This window comes from Carassius carassius, chromosome 7 (genome assembly GCF_963082965.1).
Source record: "Carassius carassius chromosome 7, fCarCar2.1, whole genome shotgun sequence".
Classification (NCBI taxonomy): domain Eukaryota; kingdom Metazoa; phylum Chordata; class Actinopteri; order Cypriniformes; family Cyprinidae; genus Carassius; species Carassius carassius.
In genome coordinates, this window is record NC_081761.1 from 30,692,579 (window position 1) to 30,719,083 (window position 26,505).

The following is a 26,505-nucleotide window of genomic DNA, read 5'->3' on the forward strand; positions in this document are numbered from 1 at the left end:
GTGCGGGGAAAAAAAGCAAGGAAAAAAGGTGTTTCTGTGAGAAACTGCAACTATTACCACTGTTTTAAACAGTGACAAATGTTAGAAAATGTTAGACAACCTTTAGTTATTCCAAACGTGCCTGTTCTCTCTGATCAATCAAGTTTATTTTTCTTTTATCTCATGGTTTTCTCCTCAAAGTTCACTGTATGGTTGGATTAAACTTGAGCTGCCCATTTAGGCCTGAGGTCTGACCTTAAGATTTTCATCAAAAGTTATACCGTGAAGTCAGTCGTGAATGACTGTTGGAGATTTCGCCAGGCTTTTAGATACCAAAAAAACATTTACCTTCTCAGTATTTTCATTTGCCCTGCTTTTTTCTTTCCTTTCTGGAGTGCAGTTCTTAAATTGTCTTTTTTAAAAGTATCATCCCAGCCAGAAACGGTCTCTCTGCTCCTCTCCCTCTCTTCCCTTCCTCATTTTGTTTATGAGATATTAAAGAAATTGAAACGTGAAAATCCACAATAAAGAGATGGCCTATTTATAGATGTTGTTCTTTCTTACGTTTTGGTTTTGATGATAAATACACGGGTTAATATTACAAAAGAAGAAAGAGGCTAGGCATTATATTTTGTTTAAAGAAAAGGAGACCATTTTTGAGGACCATAAATATTGGTGACATTATTTTTGTTCAAGTGTCAATAGCCAGTTTTAATGTGGGAAAACTCATCCTCATTACTGTGATGTGAAAAAAAAAGAGAGTAAAATGACAAATTAAATATACAGTTGTGGCCAAAGGTTTTGAGAATTACATAAATATTAGTTTTCAAAAAGTTTGCTGCTAAACTGCTTTTAGATCTTTGTTTCAGTTGTTTCTGTGATGTACTGAAATATAATTACAAGCACTTCATACGTTTCAAAGGCTTTTATCGACAATTACATGACATTTATGCAAAGAGTCAGTATTTGCAGTGTTGGCCCTTCTTTTTCAGGACCTGCAATTCGACTGGGCATGCTCTCAATCAACTTCTGGGCCAAATCCTGACTGATAGCAACCCATTCTTTCATAATCACTTCTTGGAGTTTGTCAGAATTAGTGGGTTTTTGTTTGTCCACCCGCCTCTTGAGGATTGATCACAAGTTCTCAATGGGATTAAGATCTGGGGAGTTTCCAGGCCATGGACCCAAAATTTCAACATTCTGGTCCCCGAGCCACTTAGTTATCACTTTTGCCTTATGGCACGGTGCTCCATCGTGCTGGAAAATGCATTGTTCTTCACCAAACTGTTGTAGGATTGTTGGAAGAAGTTGCTGTTGGAGGGTGTTTTGGTACCATTATTCATGGCTGTGTTTTTGGGCAGAATTGTGAGTGAGCCCACTCCCTTGGATGAGAAGCAACCCCACACATGAATGGTGTCAGGATGCTTTAGTGTTGGCATGACACAGGACTGATGGTAGCGCTCACCTTTTCTTCTCCGGGCAAGCCTTTTTATCAGATGCCCCAAACAATCGGAAAGGGGCTTCATCTGAGAATATGACTTTGCCCCAGTCCTCAGCAGTCCATTCACTATACTTTCTGCAGAAGATCAATCTGTCCCTGATGTTTTTTTTTGGAGAGAAGTGGCTTCTTTGCTGCCCTTCTTGACACCAGGCCATCTTCCAGAAGTCTTGGCCTCACTGTGCGTGCAGATGCGCTCACATCTGCCTGCTGCCATTCCTGAGCAAGCTCTGCACTGGTGGCACTCCGATCCTGCAGCTGAATCCTCTTTAGGAGACAATCCTGGCGCTTGCTGGACTTTCTTGGACGCCCTGAAGCCTTCTTTACAAGAATTGAACCTCTTTCCTTGAAGTTCTTGATGATCCTACAAATTGTTGATTTAGGTGCAATCTTAGTAGCCACAATATCCTTGCCTGTGAAGCCATTTTTATGCAACGCAATGATGGCTGCACGTGTTTCTTTGCAGGTCACCATGGTTAACAATGGAAGAACAATGATTTCAAGCATCACCCTCCTTTTAACATGTCAAGTCTGCCATTCTAACCCAATCAGCCTGACATAATGATCTCCAGCCTTGTGCTCGTCAACATTCTCACCTGAGTTAACAAGACGATTACTGAAATGATCTCAGCAGGTCCTTTAATGACAGCAATGAAATGCAGTGTAAAGGTTTTTTTGGGATTAAGTAAATTTAATGGCAAAGAAGGACTACGCAATTCATCTGATCACTCTTATATGCAAAATGCTATTATAAAAACTTAAGCAGCAACTTTTCCAATTTCCAATATTTATGTAATTCTCAAAACTTTTGGCCACGACTGTACATCATGGTATTTAGTTGTAGGCGATTGGTTTTATTCATTAAAAATTGTATTGACAGAATGGTTTTCCGTACTTCATCACATCACATATGATGTATATTAATATATTGATTCATTTATTTATTGCTATATCTCATGAGAATTTGAGTGAAAATGTGCTTGATTTTTATGAAAATGGTTGAAAATCCTAAAGGTCCCTAGATGATTTTTCGTTTCTTAATGTGAAATGCAATGAATTCCAGTCAGTGATCAAACGTCCTGATGAAAAAGAAAAAAAGTGTATATGTATTTATTAATCAAAGGATTTAATTGACTTTTTAATTCATCTGTGGGGTTTTAGGAACGGAAGGGGGCGCCAGGGTTAAATTTGGATTTCAAGGGAATATTATTTGGCATACGCGCCTTTTTCTTTTAATAATTTGAGCTGCATTTCTCGCTCCCACAACAAAGTGTATACTTTTATGGATGCGTGTAGTCTGTAGGTCATACAAGTTGACTTTTGCTCAAGATTTTATTCATATCACCTGTTTTTCTCCGCCTATGGACATATGATGTTAAATCTATTAGATTGACTAATAACACGCTACCTAATATTGTCTTTCATATCCACTCTAGTGCTGCTAAATGTCTAAATATGTCAATGTGGTTCTTTCTTTAGTCTTTAAAGTATTCAGTGACCCGAGCTGCGTGAATGTCGGAAAACAATTGCAGGCTGTTGATTTTGGTTTAACACTAGCTGACATCCTGCCAGATGGAAGAAGAGGAGAGAGAAACCGGACCTGCCAGATAACCCTAAACAGATCGTCATCCCTCACATCCAGGGAAAGGAGGGATCAGAGCCCTCCTAACATCCTGCTGCTGTGCACCACACAGGATATCTATCATTTCACCAAGCTCTGCATATTCGTTTGCTTATGGATTATTGAGCTTTAGACGCATATGAGGTCATGAATTCGGCTGAACAGACCATCACATGGTTAATAACGCTGGGTGTCCTGGAATCACCCAAAAAGACGCTATCGGACCCTGAAGGCTTTTTGCAGGCATCTCTCAGAGATGGAGTGGTTTTGTGTAAATTACTGGAGAGGTTGCGACCCGGTTCGGTTAACACGGTAAGCTGTTAGTCAATGAGCTCATTCAGGTCCATTACAGAGGATATGACACAAAAGAAATGGGGTTTTTGTGAATCGGACACAGTCTCCGCGCGCGCGCGTTTTGCGTTCGCTGAGCGCGCTAGCCAGTGTACATTTGTATATTAACATAATGTTTTCTTTAACTTTTAGTTCTTCGTTTAATTTATTTTAATTGTGAGTGAAAGGAAATTGTGTAGAAATATGAAGAGTAAATCTCGTATAATCTGCGGTGACGGGGCAAGTGTGGTATTTTAATAATAATCGTAATGAAAAAGTGATCAGAATATGGGACCGTAAATAAATATATAAAGTGAAATTAATTAATGTATCTGTTTATATGAGTCGACCGCCATTGACTGGTAGAGAGAAGGAGGAAACGACGATGTCCGGTTTGTGAACGAATTGTTTTTTGAGTTGGATCTTTTTAGTGAATCAGTTGAGCACCTGTCTGAATGGTTCATTTAAGAATCAGACTCATTCGGACGCGTCCGAGTTAATTAATGAGCCAAGAACTGATGCATGAACAAATAACAAATGCTACACATTATTTTTAAAATCCGTTTTTATTAGCCGAATGGTGGCTGCACTGATTAAATCGGGACACTTTAAATTACAGTGAATAATCAAACTAAATATTCCCCAATGGGACGTCATGGTCCGTTTCTTTTTTGAACCGGTTCATTGGAACGAACTGATTCGCGGAAATGAATTGAACCTCTCTCAGAACTAGAAATATTTATATTAACGGTAGTGAAACATTACCTTTTCACAATTAGACAATTTAAATGAAAAAAATGGAAATCTGCTAATAGTAATTAATTAATTTCAACACAATATTAAAGTCTTTATTTATTTATTAAGTCTTTGCAGATTAGATAGGATGTTTATTTGTAACTGTATGGAGTTTAGTATAGTAGTTTTTATGTTATAATTTATTATAACCACATACGCTTTGATATAGACGATAACTGTGTATGTATTTAATAATTCATTCAACATTTTCTCAACCACAGTCTCTACGGACAGCGTAGTAAAATGTATTCTAATGTCTAGATCAGTGATTCTAATTACATACAACAGAACCTGAAATCATCGATGCTGATGATCGCAGTAAAAAATGTCTGATGCTAAACAGACAGTGAAAAGTGGAATGCTGCAATCAATCATCGACTGCCTCTATTGCATAAACAGCACGTCTTATAGCCTCAGAATGCCGGGAAGATGTTAGACTTTGCTCTGACAGCTCAGGTAGTGTTGGCTTGTGCCAGCATGCCCCTCTCTCTGAACCCAACCCAACCGCAAGCTATTAGATTACGTCATTTCCGCTATTCCTCCGCCAACTTCCCTATGAAGAATAAGTGGCTTTTTGCAGGAACGGGGCGATGAGCCGTGATGTAAACAAATGGCACATTCGCATAAGTTTTTGTTTATTCTTTGACCGACCTGCTTGGGAGAGGATTGATCTGTTCGCTTTATTTTCAGATCTACCAGGACCCGCGGAAAGACGAGTGTCTGTGTAATATCAGAGAGTTTGTGAAAGGCTGTGCGTTATTATATCACATAGAGGTGAGTGCTCTGCTGCTGTCCTAGTCGATCATTTCATGTGCATGCTCGTTCATATTTCTGATCACTGATTCAGTGGCTCGTTTGTGTGGTTTAAAGGAAAACCAGGTCTCATCTGAAGTTGGGAACAAACTAATCCTGTGTGCTTTGGTTTTAGAGTTATTATTACATTGATAACAATAATGGCATTGAGTGCTATTGCTTCATTTCGACTTGTTTTACCTTGACGATTTCTTAAATGATTCATGCAACATTGCTTTAATGCTCTTTCTGCAGTGTCTCATTTGTAGATGTGCATGTAGCTTGCTGTATTTTATGTATACATACAGTGAAAAGTCCAGCTGTGGAAGAAGGATTTGATTATAAAAGCATTTAAAGCCATGATATCACCATCAATAATCAATTTTTAAGAGCCCTGTGGACTGTATTTTGCAATTAATTACTAAGGATGAGAATGAGAAATAACTGAAATGTGACGTAAATGCCAAGAGCATGTATTTCAAGAAAATAATATATATGTTGGCTATATATTTTAGTTTATTCAGAATATTATTCCAGTGTATTGTAATAGCCGTAAATAATCTAAACGTCTATTCTGGAATAAAGCTTAAACTCAAAATTATGTGTGTGCAAGTCATACATTTCATATCTGTACTGCTTTTTCACAATACACATTGTTTCAAAGCAGCATCACAGTAAATCATGATGTTTATTATTACTTACTATTATTGCTTACTTGTATATCGAACTTCTAAATAGAGCTGCTGTGCCATAGAATATTTAGTTTACACGACAAGGGATCCATGATCTTGGTGAAATTGTTGTAAACAGCGGCTGCTGAATTATAATCATGAATGTCCGATGGTTAATGTAAGGTTTCATAATAAACCCTTTCACTTCAGTGATTTACAGGGTGTAGCCAATTGTTAATGGGCGTTGGACCTGACAGTTCTCAATGCAAGAGTAGTCCAGACTTGTTTATCAAAAGAGAAGTTCTTTGCTGAAAACTGCAGTGCATATTAACAGTTTTTTTTACACTGTTGATATGCTATTAACAGTAACTTCATATGTTTGCAAACATGGTGTTCTGGCAGCTCCGTCCTCGTGCAGATCCAATAGGTGTTGGAGTGAGACTGAATCAGATCCTTCTCCCACACTGTGTTTTTATTGGTGTTGGAGCCAGTGCTATTGTTAAACCCAACTTTTATGTCTAGATTTTGTGTTCAGATCCAGCTCTGCCCATTCTTCCTGCAGATATCTACGATATGTCTGTACAGGCAATGGCATGCTGTTTCATGGAAAAAGCATGCAATCGACAGCCCAGTATGCATCCATAAATTATTCTCATTATAGTGCAATTCATTGTCACATGACCTTTGATTTACTGCCGTCTCTAAAGTCTAGTGCTGGCTGTGTAATGAATTGCATTCAGAGCTTATGTGATGGCAGCATGTTGTTTTGAAAGTGAAGCTTTTCTCAATAACTTCCGTTATGTCAGTGAAAGCTGTTTTTAATTTTTGAACGTCACATTTTTTTTTACAGCTTTTGGGAAATCTGAGAGGGATTTTTCTTCACAAACACTTCTGTGCTTGTTAACTTTTGGCAGCGTGATGGTGAAACTGAGATCTTTCTGCCCACAGGGGTGCTGTGTGCGCGTATGTTGCTCTGTGAGGCATTTGTTGCCCTATATGAGTTCTGTTGTGTAGGACGGTTACGGTTCTGTGTGTGTGTGTGTTTGTGAGTTTCAGGAGTACTAGTGTCTTCGGTTCTTCTGGCCAGCTGTGAGAGGTTCAGACAAGCCCTCTATTGTGGTGAATGGAGTTGTGTGTTTGAATGGGCAGAGCTGCCAGCTCATTAATGGTGCTGTGGAGTTTGGCACAGGCCAGAATGAAGAGAGGCACTCCACACTAAAACTGCTTTTTCAAATGGCATGTTTAGATGACTGGTTTAAAGAGAGAGAGCTGGAGGAAATTTAATTCCACTACAGGGATGGCAGATGATGTAATGTAGACATGATGGTGCTTGAGTGTTGGGGACTGGACTTTAGGCCTGTATCAAGTACTGAATATTAATGAAATGTCTTTGTGTCTCTTTTTTGAGAGGTACATTGGAGCAAATAAACACATTTTCTTAATTCAGTAATAGGAGAAGGTTGCTTTTATCAGTTCCTGATCAATTCAAAATCATTGTTGACTCTTTTTTTTTAGATTGCTGCGTTGTCAAAAAAATTCTAATTCTTGTCTTCAGTGGCACATGATTCTTCAGAAATCATTCTAATATGCTGATTTTGTGTTCAAGAAACTTTTCTTATGATTATAATGTAAAAAAACAGTTATGCTTTGTAATGTTTTTGTGGAAACCCTGATACATTTTTAGGTGAATAATATATATTTAGGTGAATAGAACATTCGATAAAAGAACAGCATTTATCTGAAAAATAAATATTTTGTAAGATTAGAAATGCCTTAACTCTCATTTTGGATCAATTTAATGAGTCCTTTCTAAAGAAAAATGTTTATTTTTAAAATGAAAATGAACATCTTACCAACCTTAAACTTGTGAACAGTAATTTAAGTGTATATTTTTTATAAAAAATAAACATAATGTTTCTATAATGCATGTTTGCACGAGAACAAATAGTTATGACCAAAGTTACAGGTTACTTCTAAGACAACATGACATTCAAATGAACCCAGCTTACTTCCCTAATACATGATCAATACTTTGTTTTGGCAATAAAATGGTAAATGGCAAAATGGCACATTTTTTAAATGTTAAAATAGCCTGCTTCCTAACTGTGCAGAGAAAACAAGAAGCAAACCATTTGTATGTTGATGTAATTATAATCATCATAGAAGACATTTGGTGTGTAGACACAAATCCAGGACCACTTCACTTCTCAATCTCATTGCCTGTATCATTTGAAGAGTTCAAATCAAGCTGGTGTCAGATCAGGCCAGTTTGGGTTTACTTGGGATGCGTTTATGTGTCCAGATGGCCCAGAGAGCAGCAGATAGTCTGTGAGCCAGAAAAACCACACACACAAACACACAGCATTGCCCAAGCTTAGCACAACTACTTTCTTATATTTCCTCAGTGAAGCAGACTCATTTGATAGAGAATCTGTGATCATCATACATTTCAGTAGGTTTCTGTGAATAGAAATTTGGTCCATCACAAAGAGGTCAAATTCACCCTAGTGTTGCTTATTCTGCCAGATATGTCCATATTTTCATGAATGATTGTTACTTTTCTGCTGTCTTGCATATGCCCTCTGGATTTGCATATTTAGCATTTCATGACTTGAGTTACAATCCATCCTCTGCTAAAACTGTCCATCCAAGTTTGATATATAGACCTGAAGCTTTCACAACGCTTAATGCTTGGGTCAGCATCACTCATCGTATTGATGATCCCTTGATGCATTTCATTTCAATCCATACATTTAAATATGCTGATTTGAAACATTTGCTTCTTATTAATAATGTTGAAACCAGTTGTGATGATCATTATACATTTTTACATTTCTTTGAATAGAAAGTTTAAAAGAAATTTAAATGAAATCTTTTGTAACATTTTAAGGGCCAGATTCACTAACAGCTTGCACCAGTGTTAAAGTAGTACTGTCAGTATGTACTAAGGATGCACAGAGAGGAATATTTTGGGCCAGACGTTAATGAATATGAATTTGTAGGAATTTCCCTTTCAGACACAAAATTTATAGGAGGAGAGTATTCAGATGAATGACTCAACATGATTTACTAACTTTTGCGCTTGTCAAATTACTGATATTTGCGCCCTTATGTAACTCTCAGAAAAACACAAACTATTTTGGGCCTGTTTTGTAAGTAGATCACGTAAATAGCTCTGCTTATTTGCGACTAGACTAATTTGTGTTGCCCTTGGTAGATTGCTTTGGTCGATATGTAAATGCATTGTTGCGTCTGTGTTTTCAATTTTGAGTGATGTCATTAAATCACCTGCGGAAATTTCCACGGCCATCAACGATGTTTTGAAATTGTGCTCTCGTGCTAATTTGCCCTGTTTAGTAAATCTGGCTCTGAAAGTCTTCACTGTCGCTTTTAATCAGATTCATGTGTAATTTATAAAACACTCTCTGACCCTAAATTTTTTAATGGTATGTTATGAATCAAGTCCACCATATATTGCAGATTGAAAAACAGTATTTATCCTTTCGGGTAAGTATTTATCCTTAAGGCATCAGGGTTTATGATTGAGCTCATGCATGTCTCTGTTTTTGTTCCTCTGCAGGTATTTGAGGCCAATGATTTGCTTCAGGGACAGAACTTCTCAAAGGTCTTGAATTGTTTGGTTGCACTTAACAAAGCAACATCAGGTGAGATACATCTGAAACACACGTGTTATCCGTGCCGTCTGTAAAGATGTTCATACAATCATAAAGAGGCATTTAGTTTATTACTAGCATGGAGTACAGTATTTACTCGGAAGTGAGCTGAACCTGACATAATTGACCTTTCGCAAAACACTGCCATCCTTAGTTACTGTTGCTATGTCCGCAAGCCATGCATCTATCACACTACACATCATTTTCTCACACAATAAAAAGAAAGAGCAGGTTACTTTTGGTATGAATCATACCTTTCAAATTTTGTCTTTAAAAAGAAAAGAAATTCAAGCAATAAATACGGTTTTGTGGCTCTTTAATGTGTTGTGACAGATCACTGTAGTGCCTCATTTCAAGCGGCACCAAGAAACAGATCGTCTTTTCATATTTACTTAAAGCATGAACTGAACATGAATGAACATCTGAAGGTATTTTATTTCAATTGTGGATAGGACATCAATACACACCATGTTTCAAGTTTAAGTCCACAAAAGTTAATCTACTCTCCTGTCTGATTTGTTTGTTGGACATGATGGCAGATTTTGCTTTATGATTGGTCAGATTAAATTGTCATTTAAAGGGTTAGTTTACCCAAAAATTAAAATTAGGCCATAAATTACTCTCCCTCAAGGAATCCTAGGTGTATATGACTTTCTTCTTTTAGACGAATCCGGAGTTGTATAAAAAAATTGTCTTTGAATTTTCAAGCTTTTTAATGCCACTTGAAGGGTGTTGCGGTGCTTCAGTCCAAAAGAAGTTACATAAAAAGTGCCCATCCATAAAAAAAAAAGTGTCTAACTCGGCTCCGGGGGGTGAACAAAGGCCTCCTGTAGTGAATCCATGCATTTTTATAAGAAAATGTAATAAATGTAATTCAAAATGTAATAAATCACTTTAATGTAGCTTATCTGAACAGCAGCTCTGGGCTGATGACGTACGAGGTCAGCATTGCACATGTGTCGGTGATTCTCGTGAAAACCAATGTTTGTTAACAGAAGCAAAGGAAGCAAAGTTTTCTTACTTTAGCAAAGGAAAACCTGTCTCCTCTTGGCTTATATCGGAATTCTCTAACATTCTTCTTTACAAATCCTTGTTTTTTACTTCTAATTATTGACTGTTGTTTTGTTTTGATCTCTCCGCTGCACTTCCGAGTTTGTCACTTCTGATACGTCATCCTCCCGTACCTGCTTCTACGTACAACAGTGAGCCCAAGCTAGAGTCAAGTGATCATTAAGTTTTAAATATGGGTATTTTTCTTACAAAAACCCATGGATTTGCTACAGGGGGCCTTTGTTCAACCCCCGCAGCTGTGTGAGACACTTTTTCTTAATGGATGGGTGCTTTTTATTTCACTTCTTTTGGACTGAAGCACTGCAACACCCGCTGAGTGGCATTAAACAGCTTGAAAGATTAAAGACAATTTTTTATATAACTCCGACTGGATTCGTCTGAAAGAAGAAAGTCACTTACACCTAGGATGCCTTGAGGGTGAGTAATTTATGTCCTAATTTTCATTTTTGGGTGAACTAACCCTTTAAGCTCTTTGTGAAGGGTCATTTGTAAAAACAACAGTAATATATAAAATAAATGCATGTTTTTGTATTTTAATAATAAAATGTTTAATTTAAAAAGTTTTCTGAAGTGATAGTTCATCATTTACTCATCCTACACTTGTTCCAAACTTGTATGAGTTTCTTTCTTCTGTTGACCACAAAATAATGTTGGTAGCTGAACAGTATTCCTCAATTGTGAGTCGCTTTGGATAAAAGCGTCTGCTAAATGAATAAATGTAAATGTTGCTGGCAGCCATTGATTTCAAAGATTTTTATACGATGTAAGTCACTGGCTACCGGCAACTGTTTTGTTTAATTTTTGGATGACCTATCCCTTTAAGATTAGGGTTAGGTTATAGTATCTATGTCTAGCTGTATATGAAGCTAGTAGAATGGAATGTCCCAATGTGGACTGCTAAGTAAACGTGTGTGTGCTTGGAGTGAATGTCTGTTTTGTTAATAAGTGTTTTCTGGTTGTAGAATCCGGTGGTGAGAGTAATTCTGTGTGTTCTCGTCACTCGTCTTCTCTGCGGATCAAGTCCTTTGACTCGATCAACTGTTCGTCCACTCACAGGAGATCATCCAGACTCAAGTACAACCAGTACCGCAGTCTGGTGAGCATCACAATCTGATGTAGAATAAAAAGGCTTCTTTTAAACCACTGGAAAACAGACTATAAGTTATTTTATGAATAATTGTCAGGTTCTTTTCAGTTGTTTGTGTGTAGTTCAAAAACTACTTGGCACACCTGTAATTTGAGTCCTCCAACAAATATGAAAGAGAAGCGGGAAAAATTCTCTCTGTATTTTTTTTCTGTCATTCTCTGTAGGACATGTCTGAAAACAGCGCCCCTCAGGTGCTGGTGAAAGCACGCTTTAACTTCCAGCAGACCAATGAAGATGAGCTGTCCTTCAATAAGGGTGACATCATCCAGGTGACACGGCAGGAAGAGGGCGGCTGGTGGGAGGGGTCTGTCAATGGCAAATCCGGCTGGTTTCCTAGCAACTATGTCAAAGAGATCAAAGGCTCTGGTTCGTATTTGCCACGTTAAACTTTGAAAAATGTAGCTTCAGAAGTTAAACCCTGACAAACTCCTGTGGGAAGAGAAAAATTCAAGAAAAATCCTGCTAGAACAGACAAGCAAAGTGAACTAGAGGGTTTGGTCTTACTCATACTCTTCTCATAGACTGCCAAGAAAAGCAGAAGAAGCAGAAGATGAAGTTTTGTAGACTCCGTTTACCTGCTGACTTTCTTCTGTGCCCTAGAGTTACCATAACATTTTCAGAAAAGAGCTGCTGAGTGTGTTGTGTATAGATCAGAAAATCGCTGCGGGTAGCTGCATGCTAGGCTGTCAACGCTTTACACAGCTTAAATTTTTTTTTTTAAAGCGTATTTGTACTTGTATCTACGAGGCACTGTGGCACTATGGGAATGTTAAATCTGCCTGGGCCTGAATAAAAGAGGACTTACAGGCTTAATGAAAATGCGCTAAAAGAGAACTGAATGGCAGCTCTCTGCAAAAGCCAAAAACCTTGGGATTATATGACCATTACAGGCTTACAGTGGGAAATGTGCACTCATTCGACCCAGCTTGAGAACAGGACCAGGTGCTGCATACAAGGTAGCCAACTAAGAGTTAAAACAGTAAATGGTAGGACACTTTATCTGAAGACACTATTTGTAATGACAAAACCTTGTGTTCCTTTTGTTCTTTAAAAAAATCTGCTGATCTAGTACTTAAAGGGATACTCCACCCAAATGAAAATTTTGTCATTAATTACTTACCCCCATGTCGTTCCAAACCCGTAAAAGCTTTGTTCGCCTTCTGAACACAATTTAAGATATTTCGGATGAAAACCATGAGGCTCGTGACTGTCCCATAAGGAAGTTATACTGTCAAGGTCCAGAAAAGTATGAAAGACGTCATCAGAATAGTTCATCTGCCATCAGTGGTTTAACCGTAATATTATGAAGCGACGAGAATGCTTTTTGTAAGCAAAGAAAACAAAAATAATGACTTTATTCAACAATTCCTTTGTTAACAGTCTCCTCTGTGTCTCTCCATATCAGCGTATGCTGCGTAAGCTCTTCTGTATCAGCCGCGCAACGGGATGCACTGTTTTCCTTGTGGCGCAGCTGGTACAGAAGAGCATAAGCAGCATACAGGGATATGGAGAAACACAGAGTTAAAGTGACATACAGGAATTCGTGCTCTGCATTTAACCCATCCAAAGTGCACACACACAGCAGTGAACACAGACACACACACACACCCGGAGCAGTGGGCAGCCATTTATGCTGCAGCGCCCAGGGAGCAGTTGGGGGTTCGGTGCCTTGCTCAAGGGCACCTAAGTCGTGGTATTGAAGGTGGAGTGAGTGCTGTACATTCACTCTCCCCACCTACAATTCCTGCCGGCCCGAGACCCAAACTCACAACCCTCAGATTGCAAGTCTGACTCTCTAACCACTCTAGCCATAATACATTTTTTTTTCCAGATTTTTTTATAAATAGAAAATATGTCAGTTTTGACTAATTTAATGCGTCCTTACTGAATTTAAAGAATTAATTTCTCAAACTTTTCCTTAACTTTTAAAGGGTAGTGTGTATTTTAAATAATCATCTTTTCATAGCCTTATCTCACTGTATGCACGTTGTAGTATAAACACAACCTCTGTCTCTTGTTCTGCAGTTCAAGCATAAATAGCATGTACACCCCATGATGCCAAACAGATGCTTCCCTCTCATATGTGGGGAAACGACCTTAATGTGTATTCGACCCAGCTTTGAATGGACATAATTTAGGATGACATCATAGCTTGAAAATCCAGGGCTTAACAGGAAGGAAACACCATCCAACAACAAAGACAGGAAGTGCAGCAGCCAGAAGACAGCGCGTCCCCTTTCCCTTTGAATATGGCTCCACACTCAAGTTTATTCCTCTCTCTGAGCACTTAGCGGTCCAGACTCTTTTATAGGATTTACTTGTGTTAAATGCAGTAGACATTAATAGTATATTGATTTCATGCGTCATCGCAAAAATGGCTGCCGTTAGGAAGAGGGGAAGAGTGTAAGGGTTTGTGATGCATGCATTGTTTTCTTTGAGCCCAGATTATATGATTAAAGGGGTAGTTCATCTAAAAATGAAACTTCTGCCATTTACTCACCCTCATGTCATTTCAATCCTGTGTGACTTACTTCAGTTCTATGCAAAAGGAGAGGAAGAAAAAGTCATAAAGTTTTGAAACAACATGAGAATGAATATATGATGACACAACTTTGGGGGGAATTATTCCTTTTAAAACTAGATTTGTTCAAATAACTAATCCTAAGTATGTGCAATTGTAAATATGAGGTTTAGTTCAGTTCACACATTTTGTTGCTGATATTAGTGTGATTGAACCATAATGGATAGAACTAAGTGAAATGTTCAAACTGTCTTCTTGCTGAAGAAGTATAAGATCTCCCCCCTCTATGTATCTAAATCTAATATCGCTGTCCTGACTGCTCACTGCAGGAGAGATGTACTTCAGTATTCAATAACAGAAACAAAATGTTTCCAGATGTTGGTCTAATGTGACCCTTCTTACCTTTTGTACTGTTTTTGCTCTCTTCTACAGACAAACCTGTGTCACCTAAGTCTGGTACGCTGAAGAGTCCACCCAAAGGCTTTGAGACCACTAACTACTGCAAGACGTACTATAATGTGGTAAGAGAGTTGCGGTAGTGGCACGTAACGCCTTCCACATGGATAGTGTTGATTATTTATGATGCGCGTGGGATGGAAGTGGTGCCTCCAGGGAGTTTGTATTGCACAGATACAACCCGAATTCCAGAAAAGTTGGGACGTTTTTTAAATTTTAATAAAATGAAAACTAAAAGACTTTCAAATCACATGAGCCAATATTTTATTCACAATAGAACATAGATAACATAGCAAATGTTTAAACTGAGAAAGTTTACAATTTTATGCACAAAATGAGCTCATTTCAATTTTGATTTCTGCTACAGGTCTCAAAATAGTTGGGACGGGGCATGTTTACCATGGTGTAGCATCTCCTTTTCTTTTCAAAACAGTTTGAAGACGTCTGGGCATTGAGGCTATGAGTTGCTGGAGTTTTGCTGTTGGAATTTGGTCCCATTCTTGCCTTATATAGATTTCCAGCTGCTGAAGAGTTCGTGGTCGTCTTTGACGTATTTTTCGTTTAATGATGCGCCAAATGTTCTCTATAGGTGAAAGATCTGGACTGCAGGCAGGCCAGGTTAGCACCCGGACTCTTCTACGACGAAGCCATGCTGTTGTTATAGCTGCAGTATGTGGTTTTGCATTGTCCTGCTGAAATAAACAAGGCCTTCCCTGAAATAGACGTTGTTTGGAGGGAAGCATATGTTGCTCTAAAACCTTTATATACCTTTCAGCATTCACAGAGCCTTCCAAAACATGCAAGCTGCCCATACCGTATGCACTTATGCACCCCCATACCATCAGAGATGCTGGCTTTTGAACTGAATGCTGATAACATGCTGGAAGGTCTCCCTCCTCTTTAGCCCGGAGGACACGGCGTCCGTGATTTCCAACAAGAATGTCAAATTTGGACTCGTCTGACCATAAAACACTATTCCACTTTGAAATAGTCCATTTTAAATGAGCCTTGGCCCACAGGAAACGACGGCGCTTCTGGACCATGTTCACATATGGCTTCCTTTTTGCATGATAGAGCTTTAGTTGGCATCGGCTGATGGCACGGCGGATTGTGTTTACCGACAGTGGTTTCTGAAAGTATTCCTGGGCCCATTTAGTAATGTCATTGACACAATCATGCCGATGAGTGATGCAGTGTCGTCTGAGAGCCCGAAGACCACGGGCATCCAATAAAGGTCTCCGGCCTTGTCCCTTACGCACAGAGATTTCTCCAGTTTCTCTGAATCTTTTGATGATTTTATGCACTGTAGATGATGAGATTTGCAAAGCCTTTGCAATTTGACGTTGAGGAACATTGTTTTTAAAGTTTTCCACAATTTTTTTACGCAGTCTTTCACAGATTGGAGAGCCTCTGCCCATCTTTACTTCTGAGAGACTCTGCTTCTCTAAGACAAAGCTTTTATAGCTAATCATGTTACAGACCTGATATCAATTAACTTAATTAATCACTAGATATTCTCCCAGCTGAATCTTTTCAAAATTGCTTGCTTTTTTAGCCATTTGTTGCCCCCGTGCCAACTTTTTTGAGACCTGTAGCAGGCATTAAATTTTAAATGAGCTAATTAAGTGGATAAAAGTGTAAAATTTCTCAGTTTAAACATTTGCTATGTTATCTATGTTCTATTGTGAATAAAATATTGGCTCATGTGATTTGAATTTCCTTTAGTTTTCATTTTATTAAAATTTAAAAAACGTCCCAACTTTTCCGGAATTCGGGTTGTATTTCTCTAACCAAATAAATAGGCACACACCACCAGCCCAGCCTATACTTGACAGATAAGACAAAGGTTTAAGATATTAGGAGTGATTGTGATAACAGCATTGTGTATCATTTTAGAGGGTTACGTGAATACAAAATGCAAATCCTTCTGTTTATTTCCTAATTGACAAAAACATCAATATGCCTATTACAAAGTCAATATATACACTACCATTCAGAAACGTAGGGCTGTAAGATTTTTTTTAAAGAAATTAATACTTTTATTCAGCAAGGATGCACTAAATTAATCAAAAGTCACAGTAACAACATTTGCAATATTATAAAAGTTGTTGTTAAAAATAAATGCTGTTATATTGAACTGTACATTCATCAAAGAATCATGACAAAAATCTATCATGGTTTCCACAAAAATAACTGTTTCAAACATTATTACTGTTTTTTTTTCTTCTGTATTTTTGATAAATTAACGGCAATTAACTTTATAATGCATTTAAAAAAACAAATCCTACAGATAATGCAATGCCATTCATTTTCTTTTTTGAGTAACATTGAGGTTTAAACTGCACTGCAAGGATATTCAATTTGTAAGGATATTTCGATTTTTCAAAATTGGGGTTTTTAGGTGTCCGGTTTTCTCAGACTTTAGCCTTTGACTTATCCTTGATTTTACAGTCATAAGGCTTTAATCTGGGTTTAAAAGCCTCGCAAAACTAGATTTAAGAGTTAATAATCCAAGTTTAAACACCCACCAGCAGATGCTGCTCTGGATTTGGGTTTGATTTTGTGTCAAGATCCTAAAAATAAAAATTTTGTCAATAAAAGTCATTTTCAGATCATTTGTATATCTCTCTGTATGCGAAATTCCTTTATTGTGCTTTCCTCATGCGGCATGTCCCAAAAGCCTCCCTCTGAGCCTCTGCAAACCCAATGAGCTGTTAATGTGTATGCGAAGGTCGGGTTTTGCCTACATTGTGTGGATCATCAAATGCCCCCACAAGGATATTAAAATTGAAGTCACCTACATTGTGCACGAGGAAAACGGCTTAGTAAACAAACCATCTTAATGAAAATGCGGAAAGGTCTGTGAAGGATGGCTTTAGGGGCAGTTATAAATTCACATCATTATCAAGTCCCCACCATGATAGAAAAACAAACCTTTGTATGTGTGATACGCTTCTATGTGTCTTTCTAGAGGTGTTGACAGAGAATGCATGTGTCTGGGCCTCTGTTTGCATATTTTCATGTAAATGTGTTGTTATTAATGTCTGTTTGGTTATCGGTTTATTGTGTGTGTTGGTCTCTCAGTCGTGCCATAATGTAGGTCATCTTTTCCATCTCATTGACTCGGGGGACAGCTGTGCCTGGGGCCCTGCGCTGTCTGTGTCTGTGTGTCTCTGTTGGTTATGTGTCATGTTTGATGAGAATGTGCAGTAACTGACTCTACACTCCTCTGAAGACCAGCAGAAGATGAAGTATGTGTGTGTGTGTGTGTGTGTGTGTGTGTTTTAGGGAGGATGCTAGTTTGAGGTCAGGCAGGGTTCAGTCTTTTACAGCAGCTTTAGGGGAGGAGTCCCATTCAAGTTAAGGACACAGTTTGAAAGGGCTGTAACTGTCAGGCTGTCCAGATGTCCAGTGCTATTGTTCATGTCAGGGGTGCTTGCATACATGTGTTTACAGAACAAACCTTTTCTCGGTCCTCGCTAATTCTGGAGGGAAAAATTTGGCCCGTTATAATGTGACCTGTCCTGTATCCATAAAGCATATTTCTTCTCTATTTAGTTATAGATCTGTCTTGAAACCCACATTAAATATGCGGAAGCAGATCTCTTCAGCAAGCTCTGCAGAATTTTATAATTGTTGAAATTGATGAGTGTATAATGGTATTAATTTATTTTCTGTTTTCTAAATTTTAAATTTGATAAAAATACATTTCTACAAAGAAAATTTAAAATTAATTAATTTGAAAAGCAATGTGTGTCCTATTTGTGTAGCATCATATTCTCTCACCTGTCTGGTTGTTAAATGTTGAGCATGTGTGATAATAAGAGACCAATCATGAGTACTTAACCCTTTTTTCTTGCATACTGCTGATTTTAACTTTTGGTACTTTAGGCATTTCAAATGACGTTCCATGTCATTTATGCTAACTATGAATCAATATGATATTATAGATGCATGACATTTGAACAACACAGTCTGGTATGTTCAGTTATATCATTACACTGTTGTAAACTAATGCTAATAAAACTAATAATAATGTTTTAAAATGTGTTCTTTTAAGTTGTCATACATGCATAACTGTGGTTCTTGTTTGTCATATGTACAGGTGGTTCAGAATATTGTACAAACCGAGACAGAATACTGCAAAGAGCTGCAGACTCTCCTCTCAACGTATCTGAGAGCATTACAGCCCACTGACAGGTAAGAAGAACACAAGCACAGAGTCCAACATAACATATAGAAGATAATAGTTCAGTACACATCCCTTTCTCTTTCTAGGCTCAGTGTGTCAGATATCAGTCACATCATGGGGAATCTAGAGGAGATCAGCTCATTTCAGCAGACACTGGTGCATTCACTGGAGGAAAGCGTCAAGTAAGAGTCCCGTCCTGTTCTTTCATTCACTCGCTCACAGTTTGACATCTAGTGGCAGTTACCAGTAATGCACTGTAGTGCTTATCTGGATTTACACTTTAGATGTTTTTTTATTTTTTAGCTCTGTTCAACTTTAACATTCATTCATGTTTATTTTTAGTAAACATTTATTATATTTTTAAATGAGCTGGTGTGTGTGTGTTGTGTGCAGAGTTCCAGAGAGTCAGCAGAGAATAGGTGGCTTCTTCCTGTCCCTCGTTCCTCAGATGAGGAGCCTGTATGTGACCTACTGCTCCAATCATCCATCTGCGGTTACCGTTCTCACTCAACACAGGTGTGTAACAATGCAATAAACACACTGCATAGACAATTGATATTGGGCAGATGCTTTTCATTTATTCTTAACCACTGAGTTTCAGAAACAGCATCTATAAACGTCTGTTTGTTGTTTCAGTGAGGAATTAGGAGAGTTTATGGAAAGTAAAGGTGCAAACAGCCCAGGGATCCTCACACTCACCACGGGCCTGAGCAAACCCTTCCTGAGACTGGAGAAATACCCCACACTACTGAAAGAGATGGAGCGCCACATGGAGGTACGCAACCGCTCTCTTTGTCAAAATATACACTAGCATTCAAACGTTTGGGGCTGGGTATTCAGAGTTTTTTATCTTATGATTTTGATTTTCTCTAATGCTCACCAAGGCTATTCCATTTTAATACATGTAAAACATGTAACGCATTCATGTGATGACAAACTGTGTCACACGATCCTTCAGAAATCATTCCAATAAGGTGATTTGGTATTCAAAAAAGTCTTCTTCTTATTATCAATGTTGGAAACAGATGTGTTGCTTAATAGTTGTGTTGAAACCATGATATTTTCAGGATTCTTTGATGGATAGAAAGCTGTAGAAATAGAAATGTTTTGTTATAATTACATTATAAATGTATTTACTGTCACTTTTAAGCAATTTAATGCATCCTTTCTGAATTAAATTATTAGTTTCTTTAAAACAAAATCTTACTGGCATCAAATTGTAAGGGTAGTTAAAGTATACTGAAATGAAACAAAATCTGTGTGTGTTTATATAGTATACCAGTTTAACTCACTCATATTCTTCCTTTGTTCTGCTCAGGTGCTTCATCCAGATTATCCAGACATTCAGAAGAGCATGACAGTATTTAAAAGTCTCGCAGTGAGTATTATAGGTCAACATCATTGATTTTCTTTGTTTTCACGAGTATACAAGGAGGAAAGATGTGTGAGATGATGATGATGAGCTGTTTGTTTGAGTTACGCTATCTTTCAGAATGGGTTGCTGGGTTTATCTGCGCATGTTTGTTGTTGTGTCTTCAGGCCCAGTGTCAGGAAGTGAGGAAGAGGAAGGAACTGGAGCTGCAGATTCTGATGGAGTCTATTCGGGGCTGGGAAGGGGAGGCCATTAAGACCCTGGGCTCTGTCCTCTACATGTCTCAAGTCCTCATCCAGAACCACGGCGCTGAGGTGAATGTTACCAAATAGTCTAGAGGTTTCCAGCACTTCCGGTATTTAAAAATAAAAGCTACATTTACATTCATTTATAATTTCAAGAATCAAAGCGTTTTGTATGTTTCCATGGACCCCTAGTTAAAAAATATGGTTTAAGAGCAATCTTTTGTTATTTTTATAGTACATGTTGTTTCTTAGATTTTAATTGAGTGGTTTTGAATTAAAATAATAAATGTAAAAAAGTAAATCTTCATTGTAATATTCTCCTTCATCAGGAGAAGAATGAGCGATACCTTTTGCTGTTTCCTCATGTACTTCTCATGTTGTCTGCTAGTCCTCGAATGAGTGGTTTCATCTACCAGGTAAATCTTCTCTGTAGTATAAATACATTCTCCAGTCCCTTCAGTGTTTCACTGCACAATACCTTTTCAGATTTTTGTAGCAAAAATTACAATTCCCAATATTGTATTAATATTTAAAAACATTTATGTGTGACTGTGTTTTGCAGTAAAACCCACCAACAATCATTATGTATATATGTAACTAGAATGTGGATATTAAGCATGTGATTACCTTCAGCTTATTGTTTTTTGTATAATTACTGAAATCTGTTATGGTACATAAACCACCCCACCATCATACACAAAGCAATGGTTGACAATGATGTATAAATATTACTGAAAATGCACAATTGTGTTAAACGTAGATGCTGCTTGCACGTTGCCAAAGACAATAATACATAAGTACTGTACATTTTACATGTTTTGTATTATTGTTTAGAATTTCTTACTCCATATTGTTATAATATTACACTGTATCATATTACTGTGTTATCACACTACTTGTTTGAAAGACCTCAGAATGGATCTCAGCTGTTTGTTTGGTTGTGCCTGTATTAATAAAGCCCTAAAATGCTGACAGCTGATTGGTTGATTGCCTTACGCAGGGGAAGTTGCCTCTGACTGGAATGACTGTAAATAAAATAGAGGACAGTGACACCGCAAAAAATGTTTTCGAAATATCTGGTGAGTTTTCCACCCAGTTGCCCTCATGTCATATGTTATTATTGCTAGATATTGAGAATACATGATACTAGAGCAGTAATGATGAATGTGTGCAGGAAATATGATCGAGCGGATCCAGGTGATCTGTAATAACCAGCAAGATCTTCAGGATTGGGTGGATCATCTACATCGGCAAACCAAACGCACTTCAACCTGCAACTTGAAACCACAGAGTGTTCCCTGCCATACGGTGAGAAACACACACTACCATTCAAGAGTTTGCAATCAGTGCAATCCTAGTGCTCAACAAGGCTGCATTTATTTGATCAAAAATATTATGTAACATTATGAAATATATTGTGTTTGGATATGTTTTAATAATGTGACATTTCTGTGACGCAAAGCTGAATTTTCAGCATCATTTCTCTAGTCTTAAGTGTCACATAATGCTTCAGAAATCATTCTAATATGCTTATTTGGTGATTAAGAAACATTTCTCATTTTCATCAGAGCTGAGAAAAGCATTTAAGTGAAAGTGAAAGTGAAAGTGAAGTGACATTCAGCCAAGTATGGTGACCCATACTCAGAATTTGTGCTCTGCATTTAACCCATCCGAAGTGCACAAACACATTGATTTTATTTGAAATCAAAGTCTTTTGTAACATGATCAATATCTTTACTGTCACTTTTGATCAATTTAATGTGTTCTTGCTCCATAAAAGTATTAACATCTTTCAAAAAATGATCCGACTCTGTGACATATCTATATTAAGAGTGCCTGATATTCAGCGATACTCAGTGTCACTCACCAGCTCGTCTCCTTCCCGTTCAGCTGCCGTCTCACCCTCTCACCCCGTCCAGACACTCAGAGAGTCGAGGGGTGAGCGGCTCTCCAGTCTACCACACTCTTCCTCCCCTCTCTTCACTTGGAACCCCTCTCAGCGGTATGATGTGGGGACCCCTCGAACCTCCCAAAACCCAGAAGCCCTGGAGTCTCAGCTGTCTCCGACCTGCGCCGCCCCTAAAACCCTCAGCTGCCTTGTGTTACAAAGAGGTACCTTTGAACTGTGTGTTGACACATTAATAGCATCTCTAGAAGAAGATTCACTATTAACCAATGGTTTAAACCTATTATTTATTAACTAACATCTGTTTATTAAATAAGACCCACTTTGGTTATATGTGTCTAATTTTCTTATGTCCTTCAGGATCTCAGTAGAAGTCCCAAAAGCAGGAAGCTTCTGCCCAAACGTAAACCTGAGAGGAAGCCATCTGATGAGGAATTTCCTGTGAGAAAAAGTATGACGCTAATGATTTATTGACGTTTATTAATGATCTGTTACTTTCCACATATGCATGTGATGTATTTGTTACAAACTCATCACATGTATTGCTTCCGTGTTTACTGTTTGTAAGATAACATAGTAACTTTATTATATTCTCGCAACGTTTCCTTACTCCTGGCATCTTCTTGTTTTCCATCAGGTACTGTAGCTCTGGAGGAGGATGCTCAGATCCTGAAAGTGATCGAAGCATACTGCACAAGCGCTAAAACACGGCAAACACTAAACTCAAGTATGTACTCTCTACAACTTTATGTAATTTCTTTTGATTTTTCATTTGCTTTGCAATTTTCAAATCTTGCTTCAGTCTTCGACTCTGTGATGGGATTTGTCCATGTAAATGTGTGAGGATCCCATGTAATACTGCACATTTTAAATGTAATAAAAAATTTTCTTTCTAAAATTCACTGCATCATTTGAAAGCTTTGGGTCAGTTTGATTTCTTTGAAAGAAAAAGAAAAGGCTTTTATTGTCAAATTTCTTTACTTTTCTATTAATCCGTGAATCCTGAAAACATTTATCACTGTTTCCACAAAACTATTAAGCAGCACAACTTTTTTCAACCTTGATAATAATAAACGGAAATGTTTCATGAGGAGCAAAGAAGCATTTTAGAATGAAATTCAGCTTTGCATCATAAATTACATTTTAAAATACATTCAAATAGAAGAGTTATTTTAAATTCTATTATTTTCCAATATTGCAGGTTTTTTTTCTGTATTTGATCAAATAAATGCAGCCTTGGCGAACAAAAGAGACTTCTTTCAAAAACATTAAAAATCTTACTGACCCTAAACTTTAAAAGGGTAGTGTGTTTGGAATATGAGGCCCATATTTTGAGTCCTACAAAACACCTTCATCTGTCCTGAAGTCTCTGTCAGACATTCAAGTACTGCAGCATCTTTACTGCATTAAAAGGCATTGGCTATATAAATATATGTTGACTAAACTCTTTACCACTGCGTTGATCAGTCTTAATATTTTCTGCTCTTTTTAACATGAATATTTGTCTCTTTTCCTCTTTCCTCCTTCCTTCCATCAATTTCTTTTTCACCCATTTCTCTTTTATGTTGTCCCACTATTATTTATATATATATATATATATATATATATATAAACTTACTTTACCCTTACTTTACTCCTCCATCCTCTTAACCCACCTTTCCCCTTATAAATGATTGGTTTGATCCCCATCCCTAATTAGCATGGCAGGGCACTGATTTGATGCATAATCATGTGCTGGCTGATGTTGACCAATCGTGTGTGGATGCTGTGGGTTGCCGTAGCAGCGGATTTCCTTCCTTTGATCAATCTGAAGACTCGGACTATGACAGTATATGGATAACTCACAATAACAGAATGGGTTCTTTGTCCCGTAAGAGCTGCTGCTCGTATATACATTTTGTTTGCATTGAAAGTGGCAAGCATATCATTTTTGAAGGTTGTGGACACATTGAAGACATGGATGTTCATGAAAGAGAAAGAAAGATGTTTTCAGTGCTTTTGCTCCATGGCTTTCATAGGACAGAAACATTCACATTTAATAGTATGCCATCCTAAAATTATATTTCTGTACATTTCAGGATTATTATAATTAACTAAAACTGAAATAAAAATACATTGACAAAACATACTAAAAATGACAGAAAAATACACAACAAAATTACCAATTTTACCATTACCATTTTAACCAAAGTTTACATGAAAAAAAAAAAAAACTATTTAAAAATATTAATAAAAACCACAATAGTATCTCAGTTATACTGAAATAATACTGGTATGAAATTGAATTACATAGCCTGTCAGTGAGTTGTTCAAAATGTTATTGTTCCATTTTTAATCCATTTACATTGTTAAATTTTTTTCAGGCTCAAGGAAGGATTCAGGGCCACATATGCTTTTTCCTGAAGAGGAGAAAATTATTGTGGAAGAGACAAAGAGCAATGGCCAAACTGTAATCGAAGAAAGGTTAGATCTCAGATTTCTGCATCTAATTCACCTATTTATTGTATATCATGATTAATCTTCTAATAAATATTGTGCACAAAACCAAACAAAAAAAAAATCAAAAAACACTATACAAGTCAACTTGGACCAATTGAAGGTGAACTATCCCTTGAACATCTCAGTAGTTGTTTATGATGATTTCATCTGGATGTCCTTTACAGGAGTTTGGTGGATACAGTTTATGCCTTAAGGGATGAGGTTCAAGAACTTAAGCAGGTTAGTCCACATACAAATGTTTGTTTATACTTAATGTGTTGCCATGTTGTTTAAATGCAAAATCTGGTGCCGTGACCCGGATTCTCTGATTTTTACATCACCAGGACAACAAGAGAATGAAGCGCACTCTTGAGGAAGAACAAAAGGCACGGAAAGAACTGGAGAAGATTGTCAGGAAAGTGTTAAAGAGTATGAACGACCCATCCTGGGATGAGACTAATTTGTGAGCTCGTCTGTACATTTCTGAAAACTGCATCTGATAATTGTGTGTTGAGTGTAGTAGCAGTCTCAACTCCTGACCAAAAATACTTGTAAATATTGTGACAAAACTGGACTTGACCCCCGCAGTCACAGTATTACGCTTTTTAAACCTGATCCTTTTCAAGCCTTTTTTGTTTGCCAGTGCCAAGTATCTAGTTCATCTAGTTCATTTTCAGATATGATAAAGATAACGAAATGTCAGGTGTGGTGTCAAAGCTGCCAATATAGCTTGCAGTTTGATCATTTAACTCACCGTGACAGATGCATTGGTTCCTAGTTTAAAACTGGGAGTCTCAGGGATGATAGACACACTGTACCTACAAATGTTGCCATTCCTGCATCACTGCCTGCATGCATCCTTTGATATTTTCAATCATTAGCCAACATGTTCAATAAGGTGTGACATTCAGTAGGATTTTTCCAATGGAAAACCTTGCAATACAACACTAGAGACATTTCTGAGGGAACTAGTCTTTTTTTTTGGGGGGGGGGGGGGGGTGTTTAATTTCGTTTTAATTTCCGTTTTAATTTCGTCCGGTTGCTATTTTGCACCTTGCAGCTTGTATCTTTTTTTTTTTTTTTTTACTTTTATTATGATCCTCTACTCTAATTGTGCATTCACATTTTTTGTTATGTACAGAAATAATCCTTTATTGTATTTAATGCTCAGAAATGTGCCTTTTGGGGGAAAAAGGAGATTTCCAGAATTATGTCAGCATTTCTAGCTCTGTCAGCATTTCAAAGAACATTTTTAAGAAAAATGTATGCAAGAGTGATTTTTAATTAACACTAAATCTGTGGTTAGAAACCGACAGATTAAGAGTCTTCTATGTTGTCTGTCTAATTTATGTATTTAAATGAAATATTGTCTATTGCTAAATGACTGTGTATTGTGAAATTTCCAGATAACCTCATCTACTTTTTTCTTTCCAAAGCACTCTCTATCTTAATCTCTCTTTCTTGCTGATCAAATTAAATAAATACAAATTCTTACTGTGACTCTCTGATTGGGATTTGGGTTTTGTCTCATTTCTCTCTTGCATCATTAAATTCATTCTTCTGTTGCCAGATCTCTCTTTGTATATGATGACAATATCCACAATATATTATGTATTACAAGCTCAAACAGTATAAAAATATCAAATAAATCATTAAATGCAGTAAAATATTAATACAATTTAAAATTACTTTTTTTATGTAAATGATTAAAAGAAATTTTATTACATTGCTTAATAGTTTTCTGGAAACTGATACTT

The 26,505-nt window shown here is 37.3% G+C and overlaps 1 protein-coding gene across 4 annotated transcripts; it reads left to right on the forward strand.

Annotated features, from left to right (window-relative positions):
• Positions 1–2,813: 2,813 nt before the first annotated feature.
• Positions 2,814–25,748, forward strand: LOC132143911 (rho guanine nucleotide exchange factor 7-like). 4 transcript variants are annotated; one of them, XM_059554536.1, is made up of 22 exons: positions 2,814–3,410; positions 4,914–4,997; positions 9,267–9,351; positions 11,394–11,527; positions 11,743–11,944; positions 14,532–14,620; positions 18,661–18,755; positions 18,834–18,929; positions 19,141–19,263; positions 19,384–19,522; positions 20,066–20,125; positions 20,287–20,433; positions 20,694–20,780; positions 21,365–21,443; positions 21,539–21,672; positions 22,255–22,493; positions 22,645–22,721; positions 22,908–22,997; positions 23,970–24,140; positions 24,634–24,733; positions 24,934–24,988; positions 25,093–25,748. In XM_059554536.1, exons 1-22 carry the CDS (start codon positions 3,246–3,248, stop codon positions 25,213–25,215), a joined length of 2,574 nt encoding a protein of 857 aa, XP_059410519.1. In that variant the 5' UTR covers positions 2,814–3,245; the 3' UTR covers positions 25,216–25,748. The 4 variants fall into 4 exon arrangements, with proteins under 4 accessions (XP_059410519.1, XP_059410522.1, XP_059410520.1 ...); XM_059554537.1 differs by lacking the exon at positions 2,814–3,410 and adding an exon at positions 4,663–4,825; XM_059554539.1 differs by lacking the exon at positions 23,970–24,140 and having other exon boundaries at positions 2,820–3,410.
• Positions 25,749–26,505: the final 757 nt, after the last annotated feature.